The sequence below is a fragment of the Chroicocephalus ridibundus genome, chromosome 5, assembly GCF_963924245.1.
Source record: "Chroicocephalus ridibundus chromosome 5, bChrRid1.1, whole genome shotgun sequence".
NCBI lineage: Eukaryota > Metazoa > Chordata > Aves > Charadriiformes > Laridae > Chroicocephalus > Chroicocephalus ridibundus.
Window position 1 is genome coordinate 28,594,775 of NC_086288.1, and position 26,909 is coordinate 28,621,683.

At 39.4% G+C, this 26,909-nt stretch overlaps 1 protein-coding gene across 6 annotated transcripts in view; it reads right to left on the minus strand.

Moving 5' to 3' along the window:
• The window catches only part of BANK1 (B cell scaffold protein with ankyrin repeats 1), a 160,790-nt gene that overhangs the window by 91,297 nt on the left and 42,584 nt on the right, over window positions 1-26,909 (minus strand). For all 6 annotated transcript variants that reach the window (XM_063336899.1, XM_063336897.1, XM_063336896.1 and 3 more), the window contains 3 exons: window positions 26,428-26,566; window positions 24,340-24,482; window positions 14,172-14,292 (listed from right to left, as the gene is read on the minus strand). In XM_063336899.1, the coding sequence (XP_063192969.1) occupies window positions 14,172-14,292; window positions 24,340-24,482; window positions 26,428-26,566 (403 nt within the window). The remainder of the gene's footprint in view (window positions 1-14,171; window positions 14,293-24,339; window positions 24,483-26,427; window positions 26,567-26,909) is intronic.

Here is a 26,909-nt window from a genome sequence, read left to right on the forward strand (position 1 = left end):
ATTCCTTTTCTAATAATTCCTAGTATTTCATTTGCTTTTTGATCTGCTGCCTAGCAACAAGTTGATGTTATCATGGAACTGCGTGGTCTTATTCCTCAGTGCTAATAGCCTGCTCAAAGCCTCTCATTTTGTATGACAACATAGGACTGCTTTTTCCACTTGCATCACTTCATTTTTACCTACAATGAATATCATCTGACATTTCACTGCATAATTACTAAATCTCATCAGGCCTTTCCCCCATTTTTTTTCCCCTGATTAGCTTTCCTCCTTGCTACCCTGAATACTTTGTCTCACTAGCTAAGTTTTTTCCAACTGTCTGCCTCCTGGTTTGGCCAGTTATTCATCCATGCCCAGCCAATTACTGACTTCATCAGCTTTGCTGACTCTTACAAAAATCTACAAGAAATCTATAAAGCAAGACTTTGCATTACAGAAAATTTATTTTATTACAATTTCTGTTAATTTGTCTGGTAGAGACAACACATTAACCTGCTTCTAGTTCTCAAGGTCCCCAGAGAAACTGGGTTTTGGCATCACAGTTAGACCTTCTAGTACTACAGAACTGAAGACTTGCACACTGCTGTTAAGAACACAGCTATTTTACTTTTAAATCTCCTCAGAGCTCTTAATGAATACCAGTTAGTCATGGTAATTTCTTTATGCTCAACTTGCCCATTTTTGCTATAACTGCATGATCCCTGCAACTCCAGACAGTCTCGTTCCACATGCCTCCCAACCAGGAATACAGCTTGGAAGTCTACGCAGTTTCTTCAAGCTTTCTTGAGTTCTCTTTTGTATCCCAGTCATCAGTTGTCCTACAGACAACCCAGGACATTTTCAGCCCCTCATGTGCTAGAAGAAAGAGTAGTAGTTACAACTCCTTTCATAATTCTCTTAGCTGCCAGTCTTTAACAAACTTTCTCATTTTCACATTCTTCTACATACTAAAATTTGACTCAGCAGTCGTGAATTTGTGTACCCCCTTTCTCCCCACCTCCCTTTTGCTCCTGCAGAATGTTAACATGGGAGAAAGTAAAACCTCACCCCACCATTAGATACAAAGATTCAAGGAACAAGAACAGTTCTTGGAATGGCGTAACCAAGTATTGATTGACGAGGAAAAATGTTAGGACAATTCTTGATTGCATTTTGGACTAAAAATATTCCACCACTATCCCACTCTAATATTGTTTTGACACAAGGTATTTGAGTTGGCTACATTTTAGTCAAAAGTCACACTAACAACCCTAAATTGATTTTTAAATAAATTGAGTGTTGCCTGACTTTTATTTACACCAGGCAACCAAAAATCCAACCAAGAAACTGTAAATACACAGCACCTGTGTAAATCAAGAAGCCTGGGCTAGCTGAGCTTCTATTGACAAGGGTATGTGTTTTATAGATTCCTTTATATTTTCAGTGTGCTTTAAAATCCTTTGAGTTAAAATATACAACCTTAAAACTGTATAGCAGCTAAGATTTTTGAGAGAAGTAGGTGTTGCATAACTTGTTTACTCCATATTGTTCAACATTTTAACCGAAGCTCCCCAAACTGGACTTAATTCTGTAATTAATTATAGAAGAACTATAAATGTTACTCCAGAAGCCATTTGACTTCTCATTCTTGTCTTATACTTCGCTAACTACAGGGAAAAACTAACCCCCCAGAAACTGAGAGAAATATATACTAACTTAAGGAGCTGTCACGTGAGCATTAAAATGTATGCAAGTCATTTTAAGGCTGGGACAACAGCATCAAAGCGAAGTGTACTTTTGCACGTTACACAGGACTCTCTTGAACTAAAAAAAAAAAAAGTGTCCAAGCCCAAGCTAATATCTTAATGCGTCTGTCTTTTGCTATCAATTTTTTTTTTTTTAAGATGTTCAGCAATTAAATAGGTGCTGAGCAATAACTTCGAAGAAGAGAACATTCCATGAACTTTAATCAATAATCTGCATCCTGTTAGCAGACTCTAAAGGTCAAATGTAGTCAGTAAATGGAGCCTTAACAAAGTATTAATAACATGCTCTAAAAGAATTTCCATTCTATGCTAATGAAACCTGAAACAATTGGTTACAAGGGGAAATAAGTCTATATTACCAATGGACTGGGTGCTATGATTTCTTCATCAATATAAAAGAGTCAGTGGTATTTATAAGCCTGTTCTAGGTTTATATCTGAGTTTTCAAAGTAACACAAACCAGAGTTATCCCAGAACCAACTCCAAAGCCCCTTCAGTTCCTTTGCAGTTGAACTGTTTTTCTGGTCACCACTCATCTCATCCCTACCTAGGTTTGATATTCAAGCAGGACTACTACGCTTACATACTTTGAACATTACAGGAGACTACATCATTAACAAATGAAATACCTCAGAGCCAGCCACAGAGGATGGTAAAAATCAATAAATCAATTTCCTAAAACAAAGGTTTTTTTAATATTGCTCCTTGCAGTAAGCAGAAAAAAAAGAAAGGCTGTCTTTGGGTATGAAAAATTTAACAGCAGCACTGGCAGTGAGATCTTTTACATAATACTTTAAAAAGACATAAGTGAAACAATTTTTTTTAACACCACATAAACAATATTGAAGCACCTTCACCAAGAACAGGAGATAGAAATAGTTTCACTTATTTCTTATTTTGAGAACAAGTATACAGATAAATCTGATCTGTACATCTTCACAACTATTTGGATTACGTGAGCTTTGCTATAAAATCATACAGCCTCAAAACGTTGGTTCTAGCTACGATTATAGCTGAAGAAGCCGTCAAGGATGGTGCTATTGCTACATACCAACCTATCGGTCAGCAACTTTGTGCAACAATGCAACAAATTTCCATACATATATGCAGATACAAGCAGGACTGCTTTTATTCAATAGCAGAGGGATTTTCTTTTTGTACGAGATCCAATGGGATCTTAGATGGAAAGGCAATTTCCAAAAAGGTTAATTTGAAACCAGCATCAATGCTAGCATCACTCTTACACCTCTGAACAAAGAGGCTACAAGGATTACATTATTTTCTTGGGAGTGTGTTAAATCTAACGATTGAACTTAATTATTAAAGTGTTAATTCCAGAATACAAATCTTGCTTAAGGCATAAATTACTGACAGTCATTATAAATAATTTCATCTTTTCTATCTTTTCATAGCATCCACTTCAAAAATGTGCATAAGAGGGAAAGTTCTGTTCACAGCATACTTCACAGTATGAATTTCCACCCCATGCTTAAAACAGGTGCAACAGACAAGAAACCCTAAGTCCAGAGAGGATAATATAAATTGCATAAGGATTACAAAATTATTGTAACCTATCTCCTAATTTCATTCAAGAGCTCTCTCTGCAACATCTAATGTTACAGATAAATTTAAATACTATGGTGAAATCCCTTTCTATAATAAATATGGCTTTATTATCTCTAAATAAATGAACTACTGACCCTTGAATTGAAAGGTTTTTAGAAGTACAAAGCATTATGGTAAACTGGAAATTTTAACAGGAATTGAATGCTCAGGGGAAAAAAAACCCATCACATTTATACCATTATTGGTATAACTGTTATTACAAGTAACACAGAGTAAAATTGGCTGCCTGAAATAGTTTGTATTGCTAAATGTGTAGTTTGCGCTTTCTATGATTGGATTTTTTTAGCCATAAGCCTTGCATGGAATTTAACACAGTTCCTTTTTAGTAATACAACTGTATGAACGCACTCTTCCTCCCAACAAAGATTTAGCAAAATACAATAGTGAAAAAAAACACTGGATTTTTGCCAGGCCATGCAACATGATATGTTGTAGCATTGTCAGCTAGTGGACATGATCATAAAACACAACATACAGCCACATTCAAAAGTTTCAAGTCCTTCCCTTTCAGACATTACTGAACTTGTTGGTGCTTCTACTCTGCTCAAAATGAGCAGAACCCAAAGACCTATTTTCTTGTGCAAGGAGATCTGAACTACCACAGGCCTTATACAGTAGAGTGGTCACATAGACCCTTTTTAGAAAAAATGCACATCAGATGAGCACAAACATGGCTTCTGGGGCTTCCTACTGTACAGATGCATTCAGAGGAAAGAGCTGTCTCACAATAGCTGACTACTGTCACACAAGTCTTACCACCCTAAGCTGGTGATCCCGGCTAATAAAACTCACCACTGTGCTCTCCTCAGCCAGGTGTCCCTACTCCCAAAAGAACAACCGAAAACTCTTCTCTGTTGACAAGAAATAATAGGCTTCTAGCTCAAAAAACTGCCTGGGGAGACTCATCCTTTAAGGAATCCAAACATAATTGAACTACAACATCATACTATTCCCAGTACCTTACTTTTACTTCAGCTGCTTTCTTTTGGGCACGATAATATTCCATCTCCAGCCTAGACTGGGTACCAACAAGGTTGGGATTAGAAGCGGAGAAAGCTCTGTTCAGACTTCTTTTCCCTTCCCCTCGAGGAATTAATGCTAGGCATGAGAGTGATCCAGTTGCTGCTGCAGAGTTAATGATTCAGCAACGAACAATGTAGGAGGAAAAAGCTCACAGCCATGACAACTGCTCTTTCTGCATTACAGTCAGCCATGAACAGTTTCAGACATCAAACTGTACCTGCTGCTCCCACAGATGGTTCATATATACCATGTGGTGTGGAGAGAGGGAGCCACACAAGTACCAGAAGCTTCTGGGGAAAGCAGGTATGCAGCTGCATCTATCGGTCCTGGGCTTTGAGAATCCGTTTCATTTAATTATCCTAACACTTCTGGACCATAAGAGTATGTTCAGGTTCAAGTCAAACAGATGTGCACTACTTTTCCTTTAGCCATGTAGATCACCAGCTGGGATTAGGAGGCCCCTGACTTGTCACCTCACCCCTCCACCCACTAAATGCCTTGTAAATACATCTTTTCCAGGTATCAATATACGGTGGTGTATTGATAAAATACAGAAAATAAGCAAGTCCTCAAACCCACAGGCACTAACCTCATGTCACCTCCATCCACTACAGCACCACCAGCCTTACTCTCAGAAAGGGAGGACCTCCACATCTTGTTTCAGTGTTGTGCAGGATCAGTTGCCCATCAGAGCAGACGCATGCAAAGACTTTATCGAGTAGTTCAAATGGACAGATTTAATTTCTTCTGCCCATGAAACAGAAGCCTGGTGCCATCAAGTTGCAACACGAGGCAAAAAGGTATTGTGAGGACCATCAGATGACCATACTGAGCTCTGCCAATTTAAGACACACAATTTTAACCGTTTGATTTGCAAAGCCTTTTCAGGCAACAGAACTGACAGGCCCCTGCACTTACACAAAGTAGGATGCAACCTTCACGGGCCAAACTTTCCAAGTCTTGCTGATAGAAAACTGTGAACTATTGAACTGCTTAAGGCCACTCTAGTATGATCTCTCTCTTGGTAAATACTACACCAACAGTTGTGATGGCTGCTGTTCCCTCAGCAGTGTACCGCAGTAATACTTCCAACACCCCTTTCTGTATGCAACTGGAACCAGTAATCATTCTCTGCCCTGCCTCCCTTCTCTGTGGCTTTGTAGCCTATGCAGTGGGAGGAAAAAAGATATCGTTGGACTTGACCTCTCAGAAATTCCTCCCCTAAACACCTACTTAATTAATTAAAAAATATAGTAAGGTTAATGACCTCAAAAGACACGATTGAAGCCTACTGTCTTTCTTTTTGCCCTCATCCTGAAAAGTGGCACTACTAACTGCTTAAATCCCTCCCAAGTCACCTAACAAAGGTGAAGAAGCTATCTCTTTTCTATGGGTTCTACAGAAAAAGTCAACCACAACTAAGGATACCATTGTCAAAATAACCAAGAAAGAATAACCAACTGCAAGATCTACTTGTGTCATGTTTTTTTAAACTATAATTGTTCACTTAATTGTCAATTCACAAAATTCGGTGTGCTCTTAAGAGAAATTAGATGTTCTGCTGTAAAGAAATTTCCACCACACTGTGTTTAACTGCTTTAACTGAAGTTTTGTATTATACACAGTAGCAAGATGCTGTAATTATTTGAAAGCACGCATGCTTCAGGCAGAAAATACCATTCTTGAACTTCCAGGTTTGTCACACTGAATTGCAGAAAATTGCTGGAACTTTTATCAGCTGTGAAACTGGAACAACTGGTACATTTCAGCTAAATATACAGAACTGAACAGAAGTAGTAGTTATTAGTGTAACTAGAAGCGAACAGCTTTTGCTCAGTAGCAGTCCTTTAATGAAGAATGTTAACTGAGAAAAGCTGCTGCTGTTTGGCAACTACACTAAGAACTAGGTAGTTGGTGATCATAAGCAGGAAGGAAAGGTTGAAGAGAAAGTGCCCAAATGGCATATTTTTAAGTGCATTAAGGTGGCTTCTTCACCTTTCAACTAACTTTGAGGCCAGTGCTTGCTTTTAATTAAAAAGTTTTAGTTGACATACCCAAGGTTAAGATGGAATTTCTGTTTCATATGTTTTGTCCTGTCATAATCCCTTTTCTACTCTTCTCTGCAGAGCATTCTGGAACACCTCAGCTATAAAACAGTATAAAAACTAATATGACTGTACTGTAGCACTGCCTTAGCCTGTGGGAATTTTCATAAAATTGTAGTAAGCAAACAGAACAGCCTACAGTGATAATTCTGCAGATCTTTTAAGACATCCTTCTTTTATTTCCCAAATTATTGATACAGGACATTACTTTTTTTTTTTAAGCAATTTAAATAGACACTTAAAATTACTTCTACAGTCTCAGTATCAATTAAACCAAAGAAATACTTAAAGCCCCATCTGTTTCTTCTCACCCAGTCTATCTTTTCTTTCATTGTTTTGCTAGCAGCTGAAAACCCAGACTCTAATTCTTCTTTTGGGATAGACGTTTCAGCTTGAAAGAAAGAATCAGAGAAATCAGGATAGGACTTGTGTTGCTAGCAGTGTTATGTGACAAAAAGCAGTATTTTCTACAAAAAGAGTAAGTTTGGGACTTTTGTAAGCCTTGATGTTTGAGTTTAATCAGAGCAATAGTAACAGATAACTTGTAAAAAAAGGAAAACTCATTAATAGTGGAGAAAGAAACAGGTTTTCCTTAAGTAAACTGCCATCCTTGGACAGGAATCAATGCACCAAGAATTCCCAAACCTGAGGAATCAAGAGCAGAATCAGAGCTTCCCAAGCTCAAGAAAAGTTTTGAAATATGAATTTGGATTTGTTAGGAATAATACACATACAAGGTACCCTGAAATCAGTTTGGTACAGAATGTATGATATTCAGGACAGTACCTCCAACATTAGTTACATGCTTTTCCAGCCGGGATGGAGGACACCACCACTAAAAATCCCAGACATGCTTTGGCTCATCTTTCAGTTAATACTGTTGTTAAACACCATGTTTTTCCAGTGCCTTCTATTCAGTTTGTGTTTACCTTTCTTAGCTTATTGGGCTTCCAGTATTCCCCTTCAGAGACTGTAGAATAATCTCTTTAAATATCATTCATTACTAAAACATTTTTCCCCCTAATAAGCTGAATAAAAGTCTTTATCTTAATTCTTCTGTACTGCTAGCAGGTAATATCAACACATAATCCTAAATATATTTTGACAAAGTTCAGATACTTTTATCTTCTTTAGAACTACATAAAATGCATCGTACAAAAACAATAAAAGGCAATTAAAACAACAAAAAAAAAAAAGGCACAGGTCAGGTCTGAAGTGTGCACTTTATCTCCAACATGCTTTCACATATACATCAGTTCCAAAACACCATTTTTCTGGTAGAGACTCCTGCTTTACTTTTTGGTTACTACAACAACTATTACAATAGGATACTTCATCAAAAGCAAGCAACTGAAAGTCATCCTATGCATGGCAAAATACATTCCAATGGCTATCACTGGAAACCATGGCTTGTAAAAAAATCAGCACAAATTTCTATTTTTACCATTTCTGGTTGCTGCCTTTTATAAATCAATTTCTTTTGAATACTACTGAGCAACTTAAGGTGAGGTCAAAAAACAAATAAAGACATAGCATCAGAGTTGTCTCCATTTAGGCAGAGATGCAATTTCCTTCCTGCATGTAGTCCAACAAGTGAGATCCCATACAGAAAGAATATTTCACACATGTTAAAGTGCTTGCTGGGCTATAGCCCTAGTTTTCAAATTGCAAGGAACTTCATGAAGTCTGATGTGCTACTCAAACAATTCACCTTGCTTAGACAGCACGTGATTCAAATTTCCAGAATACATATTTGTTAGCCATAGCAAAATCTCCCTTATCAGAAATCATTACATCCAGTGATATACCTATCCTAAGCAGGTAAAGTTGTTCTGTTAGACATTATGGTAACACAGTAAGTTTTTCAGAACATCTTGCTTTTTTTTATTAGTATTTAAAAGAAATAGGAATACTGAAAATATTATAGTTGAGTCTACCCCAGGGAAATAACAATGGATGACTCTACCCTAGGCACATCTTATTTATAGGCATGCTTACATATACCTATGTTAGTGTAGAGACAGGCAATCACACACATTCATGAGACATGGCTATATTGATACAATAGACTGGGTTTAACAGACCAGTCAATCAGAAAAGATCATATTAAACAAGGAACTACACAGAAGGCCTGTGATCAAGGTGTTCAAAGTCTCCAACTTAATTTGAATAAATGGAAACTGAAAGACAAGTAAACAGCCTCAGGGTCTGCATGGAAGATAACTTCCTGGCACAACTGGTAGGTGAGCCTACCAGGGGAAGTGCCTTGCTAGACCTACTGTTCACAAACAGAGAAGGACTAGTGGGAGAAGTGGTGGTTGGAGGTCGTCTTGGGTTTAGTGATCATAAAATGGTCAAGTTTTCAATTCTTAGTGATGTAAGGAAGGGGGTTAGCAAAACCTCCACCTTGAACTTCCGGAGGGCGGACTTTGGCCTGTTCAGAACACTGGTTGAGAGAGTCCCTTGGGAGACAGTCCTGAAGGGCAAAGGGGACCAGGAGGGCTGGATGCTCTTCAAGAAGGAAATCTTAAAGGCCCAGGAGCAGGCTGTCCCCAAGCGTCACAAGTCTAAAGGGCGGGGAAAATGGCCAGTCTGGATGAATAAGGAACTTCTGATGGGACTTAGGAACAAAAGGAGGGTGGCTGCTGGCCACCTTTGGAAGAAGGGACAGGCAACTCAGGAGGAGTACAGAGATCTCATTAGGTTATACAGAGAGAAAATTAGGAAGGCAAAAGCCCAGCTAGAGCTGAACTTGGCCACTAACACCAAGGACAACAAAAAAAGCTTTTATAAATACATCAACAAAAGGAGAGCCAGGGAGAATCTCCATCCCTTACTGGATGCGGGGGGGAAAGTTGCAACCAAGGATGAGGAGAAGGCTGAGATACTTAATGCCTTCTTTGCCTCCGTCTTCAATAGTCAGACCTGCTATCCCCAGGGTGTTCAGTCTCCTGAGCTGGAAGATAAGGATGGAGAGCAGAACAACCCACCCGTAATCCAGGAGGAAGTAGTCAATGATCTGCTTCTGCACCTAGACACAGATAAGTCTATGGGGCAACATGGGATTCACCCAAGAGTACCCAGGGATCTGGCTCTCTCCATCATTTATCAACAGTCTTGGTCAACAGGGGAGGTACCAGATGACTGGAGGGTGGCTAATGTGACGCCCATCTACAAGAAGGGTCGGAAGGAGGATCCGGGGAACTACAGGCCTGTCAGCCTGACCTCGACACCAGGAAAGATCATGGAGAGGATCATCTTGAGTGAGCTCTCACGGCAAGTGCAGGGCAGCCATGGAATCAGGGCCAGCCAGCATGAGTTTAGGAAAGGGAGGTCTTGCTTAACCAACCTGATCTCTTTCTATGACCATGTGACCCACCTTCTGGATGCGGGCAAGGCTGTGGACGTTGTCTATCTGGACTTTGGTGAGGCCTCTGACACCGTCCCCCACAGCATTCTCCTGGAGAAGCTGGCGAATCATGGCATAGACAAGTGTACTCTTCGCTGGGTTAAAAACTGGCTGGATGGCCGTGCCCAGAGAGTTGTGATTAATGGGGTGAAATCCTCTTGGCAGCCGGTCACCAGTGGTGTCCCTCAGGGCTCAGTTTTGGGGCCGGTTTTGTTTAATATCTTTATCACTGATCTGGATGAGGGGATTGAGCGCACCCTCAGTAAGTTTGCAGATGACACCAAGCTAGGTGGGAGAGTTGATCTGCTTGAGGGTAGGAAGGTTCTACAGAGGGACCTGGACAGGCTGGATCGATGGGCCAAGGCCAACTGTATGAGGTTTAATAAGGCCAAGTGCCAGGTCCTGCATTTCGGTCACAACAACCCCAAGCAACGCCACAGGCTTGTGGGAGAGTGGCTGGAAAGCTGCCCGGCAGAGAAGGACCTGGGGGTGCTGGTGGACGGCCAGCTCAACGTGAGCCAGCAGTGTGCCCAGGTGGCCAAGGCGGCCAACGGCATTCTGGCTTGTATCAGGAATAACGTGGCCAGCAGGAGCAGGGAAGTGACTGTGCCTCTGTACTCGGCACTGGTGAGGCCTCACCTCGAGTCCTGTGTTCAGTCCTGGGCCCCTCTGTACAAGAGGGACAATGAAGTGCTGGAGCGTGTCCAGAGGAGAGCTACCAGGCTGGTGAGGGGTCTGGAGACCAGGTCATGTGAGGAGAGGCTGAGGGAGCTGGGCATGTTTAGCTTGGAGAAGAGGGGGCTGAGGGGAGACCTCATTGCCCTCTACAGCTACCTGAAAGGAGGTTGGAGGGAGGTGGGTGTTGGCCTCTTCTCCCAGGTGACTAAGGACAGGACCAGAGGAAATGCTCTGAAGTTGTGGCAGGGGAGGTTTAGATTAGATATTAGGAAGAATTACTTTACTGAAAGAGTGGTCAGGCACTGGAACAGCCTGCCCAGGGAGGTGGTTGAGTCACCATCCCTGGAGGTGTTTAAGAGACGTCTAGATGTGGCACTTCAGGGCATGCTCTAGTGACAGAGATTGTAGGGGGTTTTTTTGTGTGTGTATGGTTGCACTTGATGACCTCAAAGGTCCTTTTCAACCATGACGATTCTATGATTCTATGAAAAAAATACTACAAACATGATCATGTATGTACATGATAGGAAATACACAGTGAGAGCTATAGCAATATAATGTACATACTTTTGTTCTTATCACCTAAAATTATGAAATTGCATTTCTGACGGAGATTCTGTGTACAAAATAAAGACAGTTATAAGATTGCCATGAATTAGTGAATCTGAAATTATGCACTGAAGAGTGAACATAACAAAGAAGTGCTAGCTGACAGTATTATTCAGACATTTGTAATAGATGTATTGAAAATAAGATGGTATCAGAGTTGACCTTTTGCACCTTTGCCATCCATCTTGACTTTGCCAACCTAGACACCAACCTCTCACAAGTACTGCATTCATCATACTAAAAAGTTGTTGAACAGCCACTCTGGGGAGGGGAACAGCTCTTGAAAAATTACGTAAGTAAAGATGCATCTGGTGATGTCCTGATCTAAACCATTGTTAATACAGGCAAGCATCACATTGCATTTTTCTTTAATTGGGTCATATGCATTTTTCCTATTAGATTTTATATTTAGTTTTACGCTCCTAAGTTTTTAATCACACAGCTGTATACTTTGTGAGAACTCAAACCATGCAATTCATTAGTTATCCAATAAAATTAATCACAAGTTCTTTGTTATTTCTTCACTTTGAGTTCATAGAGAAGTCTCAAGTACCACAATTTATCAGCTGTACCCTGATGTGCTAGCTATAAAGTTAAAACCAAGGTAAAACCATACAGAGAAAAGTTTCTTTTATCTATGCCTAATGCTGCAAGACTGACCTCTTGTAGTCATGCCAAAGTCAAACTTTTAAACTTCTTTTACTGTTTAGGTTGAAAGGAGTGCATCTTTACTTTGGAAGCATGTAGGTTCCAAGGAGTGCATCTACCTTTGGGTAGAGGTATTAAGTTAGAGCTATTACACCCAGACTGGAAAGCCAGAAGATACAGTACAGTCCATTAGATGCTAGATGCAGAAAAAAACGCTCACTCCAGCTTTTGGAGGAAAATTACATATTCAAAGCTTTACGAACTAAGCATTTTATATCAAGTCTAACCAGAGGCTCTCTTTATTGAGTTCAATAGACTTTGAAGCCTTTAGAAGCGAAGTCTGGAAGTGGGCAGGAATCCTACAGAATCACATACCAGTTGTCACTGAGAAGTTAAAAGTTTAACTGTATTCTGACTTATTGACTGCCTCTATTTCAACCAAGTATGTCTCACTGCAAAATGTGTGTGTTCCCCCTGGAAACAGAAAACTGGATTTTTGGCATAAGTTAGCCTGTTTTGATGACTAGGAAAAAGCAGCACATACAGAAATTATGAACGTAGGGCTGATTCATCTGCCTGCTCAAAGACAGGGAAAATTCATCTCAGTGCTATAGAGCTTTTAGTCCCATAGCTTCATAACCTTCCCAAAAGTATTTCATTAGTTTTCATTCTTTGGCAATTTCTCTTTGGAAGAAAAAATGGTACTTGGAAAAAATGGCTGAACAAGGAGATGCTTGTCTCATCTATTAGACCTGATATATCTAATGTCTGTTTGGGATGCTCTTACAAGGAGTCAGAGACATGGGTTTACATACCTTTCAAACAAAAATGGGATCAGAGCCTAGGTCTCCCGCATTCTGAGTCCTTCCAGCTCTGCTGGAAGTCTCCACAGCTTGCTTTCATGAAGAATCTAGGCATCTAACTTTGTACTCTCCTGTTGCACTGTACATCAAACCAGTTAATTTTAAGGTCACTACTTGGCTGAAGTTCACAACTCGCCCTTGAACCACACAGGCCTTTTGGGGAGGGACTGCAGGTTGGTAAGCATTATTCTCAATATTCAAAAACGTACCCATATCTAACTGGTTACCAGAGAAACACAAAATCTTTTGCTCATCAGAACTAACACTTCATATTAGGAACACCTGTCTAATGTGTCCCACACACCCTCATCCTGCAATCTAGCACAGGAAAATGTCAAGGACAGTTGCCTCACTTAACACCCTACTTGTTTCCTTCCACTAACCTAGACTCACATTTAAGCTCGTTTTTAGAATACAAGTAGAATCATGTTTATCTAGTACAGAGGGGTGAATTCCATCAAAGAAACCTTACAGAAAAGGAAAGGAAGCATAATCACGATCACAGTAGAGTTACCTTCAAAACTTGCTATATTTGGTTATGAGAAGTAAGTGTTATATTTTACTTGGATGTAGTGAGCTTATTTTCTGAAAACCATAGACCAAGTACATAAAACAGAACTCAGCCAATAACTCAAACACTTCTTTCTTAAGTATTTCAGAAGGGAAACATATTTTCTTGGCTTTTGTTTTTCCCCAAAAGTTTCTTAGAAAAGCTGAGGTCTAACACACATCTGAAATATCATAATAATGCTTTCAAAACACTAACTAAATAATCACACTCTTGGTTTATTGCAAACCAGTCTGAATCCTTAATTAGTGGTTAATGAATTCAACCAGGATCCCCCATTTTGTACAAAATAGTAGATTTCGTTGATACACTACAGAACTGTGCAAATAGTGTGTCTACTTTATAGACAAATCCTATTTTAACTCACTTGGGTTAATTTTTTTTTTTTTTTAATTAAAAATAACATAACTACCTTTTGGCCAGAAGTAATGGAAACTACTAAATGCATAGGTACTAAAACAAATGGAGAAGTTTATTGCTGTACTAACTTCAAAAGCCATCCACTCTCTTCAGCTAGGGAAATCTTTCCAATTTTCTTTTTTGTCACCAAACTTTGAGAAACTGAAGTTTAAACTGTACTGCAGAAGAGCAATTAGTAAAAAATTATATAATGTACAGACATAAAAATGTCTTTTATTGCCTGTTTTCACCGTAAGTATAAATTTGCTCAGCTGTAAAGCCGACTGAACACCCAGACAAGTAGAAATACGCAGTACTGAGTCACGAAGTAGTGATTTATAGAATTCTTTTCCACATTTTTCCTGGTTATGTTATCTTTATTGTGGATACCTGCATTTCACTAGTGGCTTTAAATATTTAAAGATTGTCTTATTAACATTTATAAGTAATAACCATAGCATCAGTAATAAAAAACAATGCACACAAGAAGTGACTCACTAGGTGGTTGATGGTGCTCTTCTTCACTTTGGAATGGGCTGAATTCATAAGTAGATATTTTGCTTTTCAACAGAAAAGTCAGAACCTTGTCCAGCTTCTCGACAGAAGAAAATTTAAAAGCCTGTTTCAAAGAAAAAAAAGTGCATTTGTTGTGTATGTATTTTTAACTTTATCCTCAAAGTGATGGTGAATCAAATTATTTAAAACAGTATTATTACCAACTTACTAAGAGTAAGAGCTGCACAGTTTTTGAACGCTACAGAAGAGATGTTCTAATATAGAAGGATCACAATAACGTGATACAATTGAAGAGAAACAGGTATTATAACTTACGAAATTCAGCCATGACTAAAAACTTCTGGATGAAGGGTAAGGACAGGAAGATTTGTGTTTATCAACTCTCGATTTAGCTATAACAATGCAGTGTAATAACCAGGAACTGTTATGACAGATGTGAGGTGCCAATAAATCCAAGGTCTTACTGCAGCAGTAATTCAGGATGAGTTTAAAGACTACAGTACGTCTCTATTACCCAAAACCTTTACATTAAAATTATGTACTTTGCTATGTAGGAAACAGCTTCAATTCCATCAGCCAAGGCATAATATTGCTGACAGAATAAGGAACTGACAGCAACCAGTTTGACAACCTTCCTACTAAATACATAGTCTTTAGACAAGGGAAATCCTCAGTGACTGCCATGAGATTTTTTTTTGACTGCCTCTTTCTGGACAGAAGGCCAAGATCTATTTCTAACGACTCTCAAGGTAGCCATAATTAAGTGTTTCTTTGCTTAGTGTGAGAAGAGAAGCATGACTACTGAGATTTGAACAATAAAGGTATTTTACAACAAGTACTATGACGCTGGTCCAGCCTGTGCTGCACTGGGAACCAAAAGGAGTTCAGCCACAGCAGAGAAGTGCTCAGGAGGAGTTGGTTTACTCTGCTCAGATGTCAGCAGCCCTGTGTTAAAGTTTGCCTTCCCATAGCTGAACTCTCTCTGGTCATGGCAATTCTGGGACCACTAAGAGGGAGTATCTGCAGACACACTTAGCATATAAACTTAAAAAGAACCTCTGTGACTGACATGCTGAGGAGAAAAGGACAGAGGGGTCTAATGATGAAACGCAAAGTTTAATTCCCGAGGCTGTTAGAAGCGAATAAGAAAGTGTGAAGTGATCAGAAAATGTTGAGTACAGAGGCAGGATATAATTTTCAGCTGAGTCCTACAGGAATGACCCAGAATTTGAAGATAAGTTTGTGCAGGTAGGGAGCTACCAGTAATGAAATATTATTGTTTATTTTTCCCATAATTAATACTGGCCCTTCCAATATTGATTATGATACATAAACCCCATTATATTTAGTAACTTGTGACCTATTTCTTTCCATAATTCACTGTTTCTGTATTGTCACATTACATTCTCTGTATTTGTTATTTAATAATTATGAATACTTGACTTAGTCCTCAATAACCAAAGCAATAAGCATTAAAAAGACTCCTCATAGAAAAAAAAAATCTTTAAGACTTGTTCTAGAATAAAGGTCTAACCCAAGTACTAGACTTACAGTTTGAATTGAGAAAGGATATGCAAAACCTCCCAGATACCTATCTAAAACAATCTCTACTAACATGAATATCCACACGATAGTTCAAAAACATTCAGAGGAATAATATTAAAATTCAGTTAGGAAACCATACTATTCTCTCTTATTCCAAGTAGGTCTTCTTCGATATGGTATCATCATTGGTACTACCTTAATAGAGTTTGTGCTGGTTTTGGCTGGGATAGAATTATTCTTCATCATAGGTATTATGGGGCTATGTTTTGGATTTGTGCTGGAAACAGTGTTGGTAACACAGGGGTGTGTTAGCTGTTGCTGAGCAGGGCTTGCACACTGTCAATGCCTCTTCTGCTCCTCACACCGCCCCACCAGTGAGTATGCTGGGGGTGTACAAGAAGTTGGGAAGGGACACAGCCAGGACAGCTGACCCCAACTGACCAAAGGGATATTCCATACCATGTCATATCATCCTCAGCATATAAAGCTGGGGGAAGGAAGAGGAAGGAGGGGACCTTTGGAGTGATGACATTTGTCTTCCCAAGTAACCATTACACATGATGGAGCGCTGCTTTCCTGGAGATGGCTGAACACCTGCCTGGCGATGGGAAGCAGTAGATGAATTCCTTATTGTGCTTTGCTTGTGTTCACGGCTTTTGCTTTACTGTCTTTATCTCAACCCATGAGTTTTCTCACTTTTACCCTTCTGATTCTCTCCCTCAACCCACCATGGGGAGTGAGCGGCTGCGCGGTGCTTAGTTGCCAGCTGCGGTTAAAGCTTAACAGAGCTCAATCTAGAGTAGGGCAAAAATAAGCAGTAACACAGGAACCAGCTCAGATGAGTGTATGCGCCAAAACTGTGCCATGCAGAAAGAGGCTCAAAACCACTGGTATTCACTGAAGCAACTGTATAGCAGAAACTCCACTATATAGAAAATAAAAAATGTAGGTGGGCTTCTAGCAAACTAAATCTGAAGTAACATTTTTAATTTCTGTTTAAACAGCAGGGACATTTTGAACATTTGCGACCTATCTAGCCCTCTCTGTTCAAAAGAAAATGAACAAAAAACCCAAAGAACACCCCAACAACACCTGCCTCTTATCGTCTTTCCTGAAATGCCCAAGGAGCAATTTCAGACAGAATCCATTTCAGACTGTCGTGTGCATCAAAGCCAAATAACACCGCACAGCCTCTTTTCAGCAAGCACTCAGGGTTATCTTGCCCACAAAGTTCCTCTGCTTTTTAATGAGCTGAGGCAGGAACCCTTCCTTCTCCCTTTCATTCGGGCAGGAATCCAGGGGAGGAGTACCTTAAGAACATATAGCTCTTTCTTTGCACTCACACAACCAAATTTACATGGGATAAAACAATGTTTCACAATCTGAGATAGAGCAAGTTCTTGAAATGAGAAGAGCACACAACTTCAGGTATTAGCAGCAAAATTTTCAAGGCCATAAACAGCTGCATGGCTTAACCACATCAGACTAGCTCAGTTTTTACAAAAGGCTGCGACAGAAGTTAGACTGTCTGATTAAACTAGAGTTAAAGTTCTCATGCTTTAACAGGCCCACCTTCCAATGACCAGCCTATCCATTTCTGTGATTTCCAAGTCAGGCACAATACACTTCTTATGCAGAGTCATCAGTGCAATTTGCTTCAAGCTTTCCACCTCAAATTTTTTCCTCTTATTCCAGGGACCTAAAATCTGGAGGCCCAAGCAATGATTTAACAAGCTATCTTGTTAACTAAATCATATTGAGTAGCTTTGTTCTGCTACTTTAAAACAAAGTAGGAAAGTCTAGTTTAGCTATTTGTAAAAAAAAGAAGTCTATGTTAATGGTTTTTATCTCACATACAGGAGGGCCTGTTACAGTACTTATGTGAAAATAATAGCAGAAATAACAGTGAAACAGAACTGGCAATAGGACCACTCTGCACTATGCAACTCCATACCAACATAAAGATGACCTCCCCCCAGAAAAGGAATTCAGTTTAGAGACTTTTATTCTACTGCCATTCCTGTTCCAGAACACTCACAGACTCTAAGTATGCTGCATTTACATATTTTGATACACTTTACACAGGTCTCTATAGGTGCATGAAATCTTCCCAAGAAATCCCACCAACACAACACACCTGAAGTTCATGCTGAAGCCAACAGAAGCAGAAGCCTATTTAAAGTTAAGCACACCGCAAGGGAACCCTGAGCCAGTGAGGAGTTTGAGAAAGCCCACGTTTTATCCGAATAGAGATTTAAAGAAGTAAAAGCACTACTTTCTCCCTGTGTCCTTGCAGGCACATTCTTCTTTCCAGAAGCCGCTCAGAATTAAGCTAGTGAGTTTGCAAGCGATTCTTCCCATGCTCACTGAAGCACAGTCAGCTGCTCTCTGTTCCACCCTTCAATCTTGGTCCTTCTGCAAGTACTTCTACCTGCCCCAGAGTTCACCAGCAGCAGCTTGTCCTTTCTCAGTACCACCTCCCCAGATGTAGTCACTATCTCCATTCCCTCACCCCCTTTTCAGAGCAGCACGACACAGCTGTAAAAAACAGAGAAGCCCCAAGTGCTGACCATCACCAAAAATATCCTTGGAAAAGGAACAGACCAAGCACATATTTTGCTACTTTTGTGAATGAGATAACCTACATTGTTTAATAACTGCTAACAAAGCCCTGAAAACATGTGCCACTGAAACACAGCATACACAGCCAGTAAATTAACATATTTCTCACTGGCGTTAGCAGTACTAACAAGGTTACATTTACATAAAGATTAACTTCTTCAGTAGTTCTTACATATCAGACACTACTTTATATGCAATTCAACATCTAGATTACTTCTGCCAAAGAGAATGGGCTAAGCTTAAAAATAATTTAGGCATTTCTAACAATTTTAGCCAGTGATAGAATACAGAGAGATTTCATACTTAGAGGAAAAGAAAAAAACATTTTAAAATAACAGCTGCTGACGTAGCTTAGAAGATTGAAATATTAAAAACAGTTTCAAAGGAAGTATCTCTGGGGATCAGGTAAAGGCACATACATAATATGACCACATAAGTGATATAGCTATTTCTTACAAGTATTCATAGAAAAGGCTGCAGTTTATTTTCATTCTTCTTTTTCAATATACACCATAACTGGAATCCTGTTTGATGACTATAATAAAAACATCCTTTAAGATACCAAGTCTCCCAGAACCATAGGAGTATTATTCAACCAAAGTCTGTCATAAAGACTTCCTGAATCTCTCTAGATACTCTGAGTCACTCAAGCTAACACGAACCTATCAATTTCAGTAATAAGGACCTTAGTTTCTTTTTTTTTAAGCCTAAGAAATCTGTACCAAGAAACCACAACACTAAATAATTGAATCAATAGTTGCATTTGGTAGAAAGTCTGAGAGGAAAAATACAGCATATAAATCCAGCAGAATGCTGAAATGAGAAGTTGATGAAAAGTAAAAAATGGAATATGAAAAAGTTTAATTATGAATTATAAAATCAGTCAGAAGACCAGGTTACTGTAAGAACACAAACTCCCTAAGGAAGCTTCTTTAATGCATAATTATATGAAAGTGAGAGAACAAAAAAATTCAAGGCCTTTAACCAATGCTCACCTTCATGTATTCTGATAGCAAGTTCATTCAGCATTGTCATTCAGTTATTATGATCCCAACTCTTCCTACTTCAGTATAAAATTTCAGTTTTTTTTCTTTTGAAACTTATGCAAAGAAACTGATTTCATTTTTTACTCTCTGGATTTCCTTACAATTCAAATATTTATTTGCTTCTCTGAGTGACAGAAGAGCCAATGAGGAGAGGTGCCATGCTGGACCTTGTTCTCACCAACAAGGAAGGGAATGTGAAGCTCAAGGGCAGCTTTGGCTGCAGTGACCATGAGATGGTGGAGATAAAGATCCTTAGGGTGGTGAGGAGGGCGCACAGTAAGCTCACTACCCTGGACTTCAGGAGAACAGGCTTTGGCCTCCTCAGGGATCTGCTTGGTAGAGTACCATGGGATAACGCCCAGGAGGGAAGAGGGGCCAAAGAAAGCTGGTTAGTATTCAATGATCACATCCTCCAAGCTCAGGTGTGATCCATCCCAACGAAGAGGAAGCCAGGCAAAACCACGAGGAGTCCTGCATGGATGAACAGGGAGCTCCTGGACAATCCCAAACAGAAAAAGGAAGCCTACGGAGGGTGGAAGCAAGGACTAGTATCCTGCGAGAAATACAGAGAAACTGTTCAAGGAGCCAGGGATCAGGTTAGGAAAGCTAAAGCCCAGATAGAGTTAAATCTGGCCAGGGACGTCAAGGGCAACAAGAAAAGCTTCTACAGGTATGTCAGTGATAAAAGGAAGACTAGGGAAACTGTGGGCCATCTTTGGAAGGGAATGGGAGACCCGGTCACTCAGGATATGGAGAAGGCCTCGATCTTCTCCAGTAAGTCAGTCTTCCAGCCACACCGCCCAAGTCACAGAAGGCAAAGGCATGGACCAGGAGAATGAAAAAACCGCCCACTGTAGAAGAACACCAGGTTTGAGATCATCTAAGGAATCTGAAGGTGCACAAGTCCATGGGACCTGATGAGATCCATCTGCACGGGTCCTGAAAGAACTGGCAGATGAAGCTGCCAAGCCACTATCCATCATATTTGAGAAGTCGGGGCAGTCCAGTGAAGTTCCTGCTGACTGGAAAAGGGGAAACATAACCCCCATTTTCAAAAAGGGAAAAACGTAAGACCCAGGGAACTAGAGGCCAGTCAGTCTCACCTTTGTGCCCGGCAAGATCATGGAGCAGATCCTCCTGGAAACTATGCTAAGGCACATGGAAAATGAGGAGGTGATTGGTAACAGCCAGCATGGCTTCACTAAGGGAAAATTGTGCCTGACAAATTTGGTGGCCTTCTGTGACAGGGTTGCAGTGTCGGTGGATACGGGAAGAGCAACTGACATCATCTACCTGACTTGTGCAAAGCATTTGACACTGTCCCACATGACATCCCGATCTCTAAATTGGAGAGACGTGGATTTGACAGATGGATAACGAATTGTCTGGATGGCGATAGTCAAAGAATTGTGGTCAATGGCTCGATGTCCAAGTGATGACCAGTGAAATGGCATTCCTCAGCAGTAGGTATTGGGACCAGTGATGTTTAACACCTTTGTCAGTGACGTGGACAGTGGGATCGAGTGCGGCCTCAGCCAGTTTGCAGACTACGTCTAGCTGTGTGGTGCAGTCAACACGCTGGAGGGAAGGGACGCCATCCAGAGGGACCCGGACAGGCTTGAGGGGTGGGCCCATGCAAACCTCATGAAGTTCAACCAGGCCAAGTGCAAGGTCCTGCACCTGGGTCATGGCAATCCCAGGCACAAATACAGGCTTGGTGGAGAATGACTGAGAGCAGCCCCAAGAAGGACTTGGGGCTCCTGGCTGATGAGAAGCTCAACATGAGCCGGCAATGTGCACTTGCAGCCCAATAAGCCAACTGCATCCTGGGCTGCATCAAAAGAAGCATGGCCAGCAGGTCAAGGGAGGTGATTCTGCCCCTCTACTCCACTCTCATGAGACCCCACCTGGAGTACTGCATTCAGCTCTGGAGCCCTCAGCACAGGAAAGACATGGAGCTGTTGGAGCAGGTCCAGAGGAGGGCCACAAAGATGATCAGAGAGCTGGAGCACCTATGCTATGAAGACAGACTGAGAGAGTTTGGGTTGTTTGGCCTGGAGAAGAGAACGCTGCAGGGAGACCTTATAGCAGCCTTCCAGTACCTTAAAGGAGCCTACAGGAAAGATGGGGAGGGACTCTTTAAGAGGGATTGTAGGGATAGCATGAGGAGTAACAGTTTCAAACTGAAAGAAGGTAGATTTAGATCAGATATAATGAAGAAATTCTTTACGCTGAGGTTGGTGAGGCACTGGAACAGGTTGCCCAGGGAAGCTGCAGATCCCCCATCCCTGGAAATGTTCAAGGCCAGGCTGGATGGTGCATTGAGCAACCTGGTCTAGTAGGAGGTGTCCCTGCCCATGGCATGGAATTAGATGATCTTTAAGGTCCCTTCCAACTCTAACCATTTTATGATTCTAAAACGTCTTGCTAATGTTGGTAAATGCTTTTTAAATTCAGACACATTTGGAACATAGAGCATTAAAATCTAGTGGATGTGGCGAAGAGTTTCATCCAAAACCATGTTTTGTAAAAATCTTAGAATACGTTTAATCTAAAATACGGCTAGTGTTAATCTTTAATTCCTCTCTAAAAAGAGGAATTTCCTAAGTGGAGCAGTACCATACCTTGCTTGTCTCCCACTAATATATATGAACTGACGTCACCATCAGTAAAAGGCGTACACAGCTGTAAACCTATTTGTTGGGTTTTGTTTATCTGCTTGGCTTCATTGGGGCACAAAATGGAAAAGCGGACAAGAATCTAAATGATGACAGCATCTCAAAGTAGCTGGAAGGGCTGGCAACCCAATATACAGTACAATGAAAGCATTTTACCAAAACATTGTGTTTTTGGTATGCATTACTGTAACAATTTGCTTTCATCACAGAATTTTAATGAGGAGATACTTCTCCGATTGCAAGCATTTGCGAAAATCTTGAACTTTTCTTTGAACCACAGAGCAATATTGTTTTGATCAATAATTGCTGTAAGATTTTCTATTTTATTTTAATTTTGTTTTCCATTGTGTTTGATTGTTACTTTGCATAGATAAACCACTGTTGCCCCAGGATACTTTTGCAAATAAGCTGATAGCCTCAAAGGTTTTAATTATGCCGGTTAAATAAAAGTTATTACTCCTCCTGCTACTTGACGGGAATTCTAATTAGTATCAAGTCTATTTTGCTTTTCCTTGTGTGAACTTATTTTTAAATATTAAGTTCAGTCATGTTCTCTAAATTGCATCTTTACAATGTATCTTATTGCCATTAAATCAGGCTTACAAGAGAGCTTACAGTATTTTAAAAGTTTGTGGAAATAGTTTAACCTAGCTAGTTAGTATACCTCACTCTGTAGCCCCGCAGGTACCATTAAGTATGGTAACAAATCTTCCAACACGTATGTACACTTACAAAAGAATTACCATTAGTATACTTTCCCACAGAGCAGCCATGATATTGTGTGGATTGTAAAACTTACCCAATTACAAAATTTTTCTCGGCATTAATTTTTCAGTTGCCAAAACAATAAAATTAAGAGCAGGCAAATAGTGCCTCCTCATTGAAACCCCTGCTTATTATCCAGATGAATAAAAGTGAGGAAATTGTTAAACATACCTGATAGTCATAACACTACAATTGTGTGCACTACTGCTCTGCACAGAATTATTTTTGCATTTGAATATAATTTGAATTGCATGTGTCTTACTAAATGTTACTCATGCTGGTTAAATGAAGGGTCAAACTCCTGAATAACACAATTAATTCACCAGTGGAAATACCAGGTGTGTTGTAAGTATCCAGGTTACATTGTTAATTATAATTTTTTTAATCATTATGACACACTTCTTATGCATAAATTTTAAATGAAACCTGTTAGAAGTCTACTTCGATGTCCTTCAACGTACAGGCTAAAGAATGATGGATACTATAAGGATTTTAAGAACGTATTTGTACTTGGAGTTGCACTATTTTTCTTGTGCAATAGCATGTTGTCTTAGAACAGAAGTGACTTGTACTTGGAAGGATTCTACTCCCATCCTTAATAGAACACTAATAATGCACTACATCATTTTTTATTAATCCTTTCATTATGAGTGTAATGCCTTAGGTGGTAGATAAGGTAGATTTGTCACAGGAAAATGAGACTGTCTGCACTGGAAACACAGACTATTATTTTTGTTCTGGCTTTGCAATTACAATTTAGATATCGTGACAAGTCTGCTTGGGCTACCCACCATTCAACAAATGATACTTGAAATTCTGTCCTTTCTTAATACATGCTTTCTTTTCTTATTATTTTTTACGTGCCATTGGCAAAGAATGTGCTGCAGAGCACTGCAGCCTGCTGTGCTGATTTGAAACCCATCTCAAAACCTGAATTCTTCTAAATATATGCAAAGAATCTGCATAGCAACCAGTAAACCACATGAATGATAATTCAGCAGCTGTAAACGGACTCTATATGAATTGCAACCTACTGTCTTCCATAGATGCTACGCCAGAAAAATCCTGTTTGCTGGTGAATGAATAACAATCCTCCAAATACAATGTGACTTAAGGTTAGTTGCTTCTATTGGTTTTAAAACATACTAAAAAGAACACTTTCAATGGAGAGGGACATCACTACTTTTGTTATTATTTTCATCCTCTGTAATGCAGGATGTTGTTCACCAGGGATATACATCGCAAAGGATGTTTATAACACTCTAAACAAAAAAAAAAAAAAAAAAAAAAAAAGAGAAAATTTGTTTTCACTTGCCTGACTTGCTTACAACTAGACATCTCAAAGACAGGCCTCTGTAATCCTGAGCCTATTATTGAGTCATTACTCATTACTGTGCAATCCAAAGAATTCTTTACAGCACAGTGTATTATTTCTTAGGTCATATTGTCTCTATTTTTTTTTTTTTTAAATTAAAAACTCAGAATTCAACTTACCTGACAAGTGAAAGATATTGGGTCAGCCACTTTCTTTAAAACGTGCTCAATCTCCTCTACTGCAGTATAGTACTCGATCTGCGCTGTGGTCTTAATGACTCCCCCACAGTAGACATTTACACATACAGGGCCAGCAGGAAAATCTTATAAAACACAAATCATAACAGTAGCTGAAAATAATTTACAATCCCAGACCAGAGGTCTCAGGGAATGAGTAAAAGAACCGGAAAATATCACAGAAAATGGATAGAGTTGATGAACTAGATTTGCATTTCACAGATGATTCAGCGTAGTCATTTTTTTATTCAGGTCTTTCAGTCTAACATTAAAAAGCTGACAAAAGAAAATACATATCTGCAAATCTGTTTAAAACAAAGCTATTGTATTGCTTCACAGTAGAAAGGAGATGAAAACAGTATGCTTCAAATTTCCAGCTTCCCTTTGATAGACTGATGGCCTATAATCAGCTCCCTTATGCCTACAAATTAAGGAAAAGTTCATTTATTACAAATAGCGGAATTGCTATTCATCTTTTGAAACATTTTTCTTAATTGCAGGCAAGGTTCTCAAAATTGGATTTGAACTAGGCTGCAGAAATTGCAGTATAATTACTTCCATTCCAGTTGTTTACCTAGTAAAAGCAAAGGAAAGAGGCACTTGTACAGTCTGTTACTTAAGTATGACTTGCTCTGTGTATGCAGCATGAGCCCTCTTTATGAGCACATTTTATAATTCATTAGTATCCGTTGTGCCAGGCATCCTGCTGTACCATACCAGCACTGGCACGGTTTGCTTAAAATTCTAACTCTCCCCCACAAAAGAGTGATAAAAATGGGCAACCCTGAAAATGGAGAAGAGAAATAGGGTCAGAAGAATAATGCTGGGTTTTGTTGTTGTTTTTTTTAAAAAGGGTACTCCCAAACTTCCAACTTTTCCAGATTTTGAAACAGAAAAAAGCCTACAGAGAGAAGCATTAAATGCAAATGATATAGGAAACAAAGTTAAACTTGGGCTGCAGCGCTCTACCAATTTTTTCATAATATTTCATTTACTGTTCATATTTTATTTCTTCATTCACTACAGAAACCTTCCTGATTAACAATGTTCTCCCAGAATAATTCCAGAAGAATCTTTTAAGATCTGTGAATGAGGATTTCAGCTTTCCTTCTCTGAAACTCAGTTATAGATGGAAGTTTCCTGTTGGTCATGTACTTCCCAACCAGGTCTCTAAAAACAAACTCTCTGCACCATCACAGTGATAAAGAACCTCAGGTCGTATGTGGCCATTGTCTCAGGACAGTGTCCAGGATGACAATCAGGCCACAGAATTACCCAAACGTAGCTCCAAGAAGCCACTGTTGAAAGTTGTAGCCTACATATTCTTCCTGTCTAATGTTGCATTGCAATGGTTTTAGAATAAAATATAAGTTCCTTTGGTAATTCACAGCTTGCAGTGGCATAGCAAGTTACACTCTGAATACTTCGCTGAAATTTTTTTTTAATTTTGAACTCACTTCAAGTGAGTGGGGATAGGTGTGGCCCTTAAATCTGTACAGACCTCCTAAGAGAAACTGTTGTTAACTAGTTCAAACTGTTGGCAACTGGTTATGGACAGATCAGTTGAAAAAAATCATTAGAAACCAGCAGAGCTTAGTGATACATAGAAATGACATGGACATGAACAAAGAAAAAAAACCTATTTCCTGTATCAGTAAGAATTATAGAGAGCAGTTTAACTATATTTATTGCATTAAATATAAAATGAAATGTTTTAGTAATAGAGTAGTAAGAAAAGAATATTAGCTTTGCGTTTTATGGCAGTGATTTTGAAGAATGCTAATCTGTAACTAATCAATGACATTTTAAGACTGCCACCTGCCATTTAACCACAAAAAACCAACCTAATAGAACCTAGTTTCCCATAAATCAGAAGGCCTTGCTTCTCTGCATTATTAATAAATGTTCTTTGTGCAAAACCCATGTACAGGAAACACCTACAAAATAGTGGGAAATGTAACTACTTATCAGAAGAAGTGAAGGGAGTCCAAAATTTTCTGTTTATTTAAAGGTAAAGAATGTTTTTCTTACCTAAGGCTTTCATGTACTTGACCTTCTTATTCCAGGATGCTGGCAGTATCCTAATTTGTTGATTATCTGCTATGAATTCAATTTCTAAAGTTTCATCGTCTATTTCATCTTTCAACAAAATGAATATTTCACCAGGGTTCTATAAAATTAAAATATGTTCCCATTAGTCCTTCGGAAAATTATACTGAAAGTATAAAATGCAAATGAAAGCATAAGTTGGAAGGAAAGTTCCTTTACCAACAGCTTCATACAAAAAAAACCCAAACACATAATACCAAAACAGGATGGCATCTCAGTGTTATCCTTTAGTATTTTACTGACACGAATGACACAATTAATATAGTATTTGAAATTCAGCTTAGCTAACAATATTTTAAAACAGTATTTTAAATGCATAAGTAGGTGAATTGTTACACTTTTAAAGACCATTCTACGTTATAGTCTGGAATAATGACATTCAACCTAGTAAGATGAACCTAAAA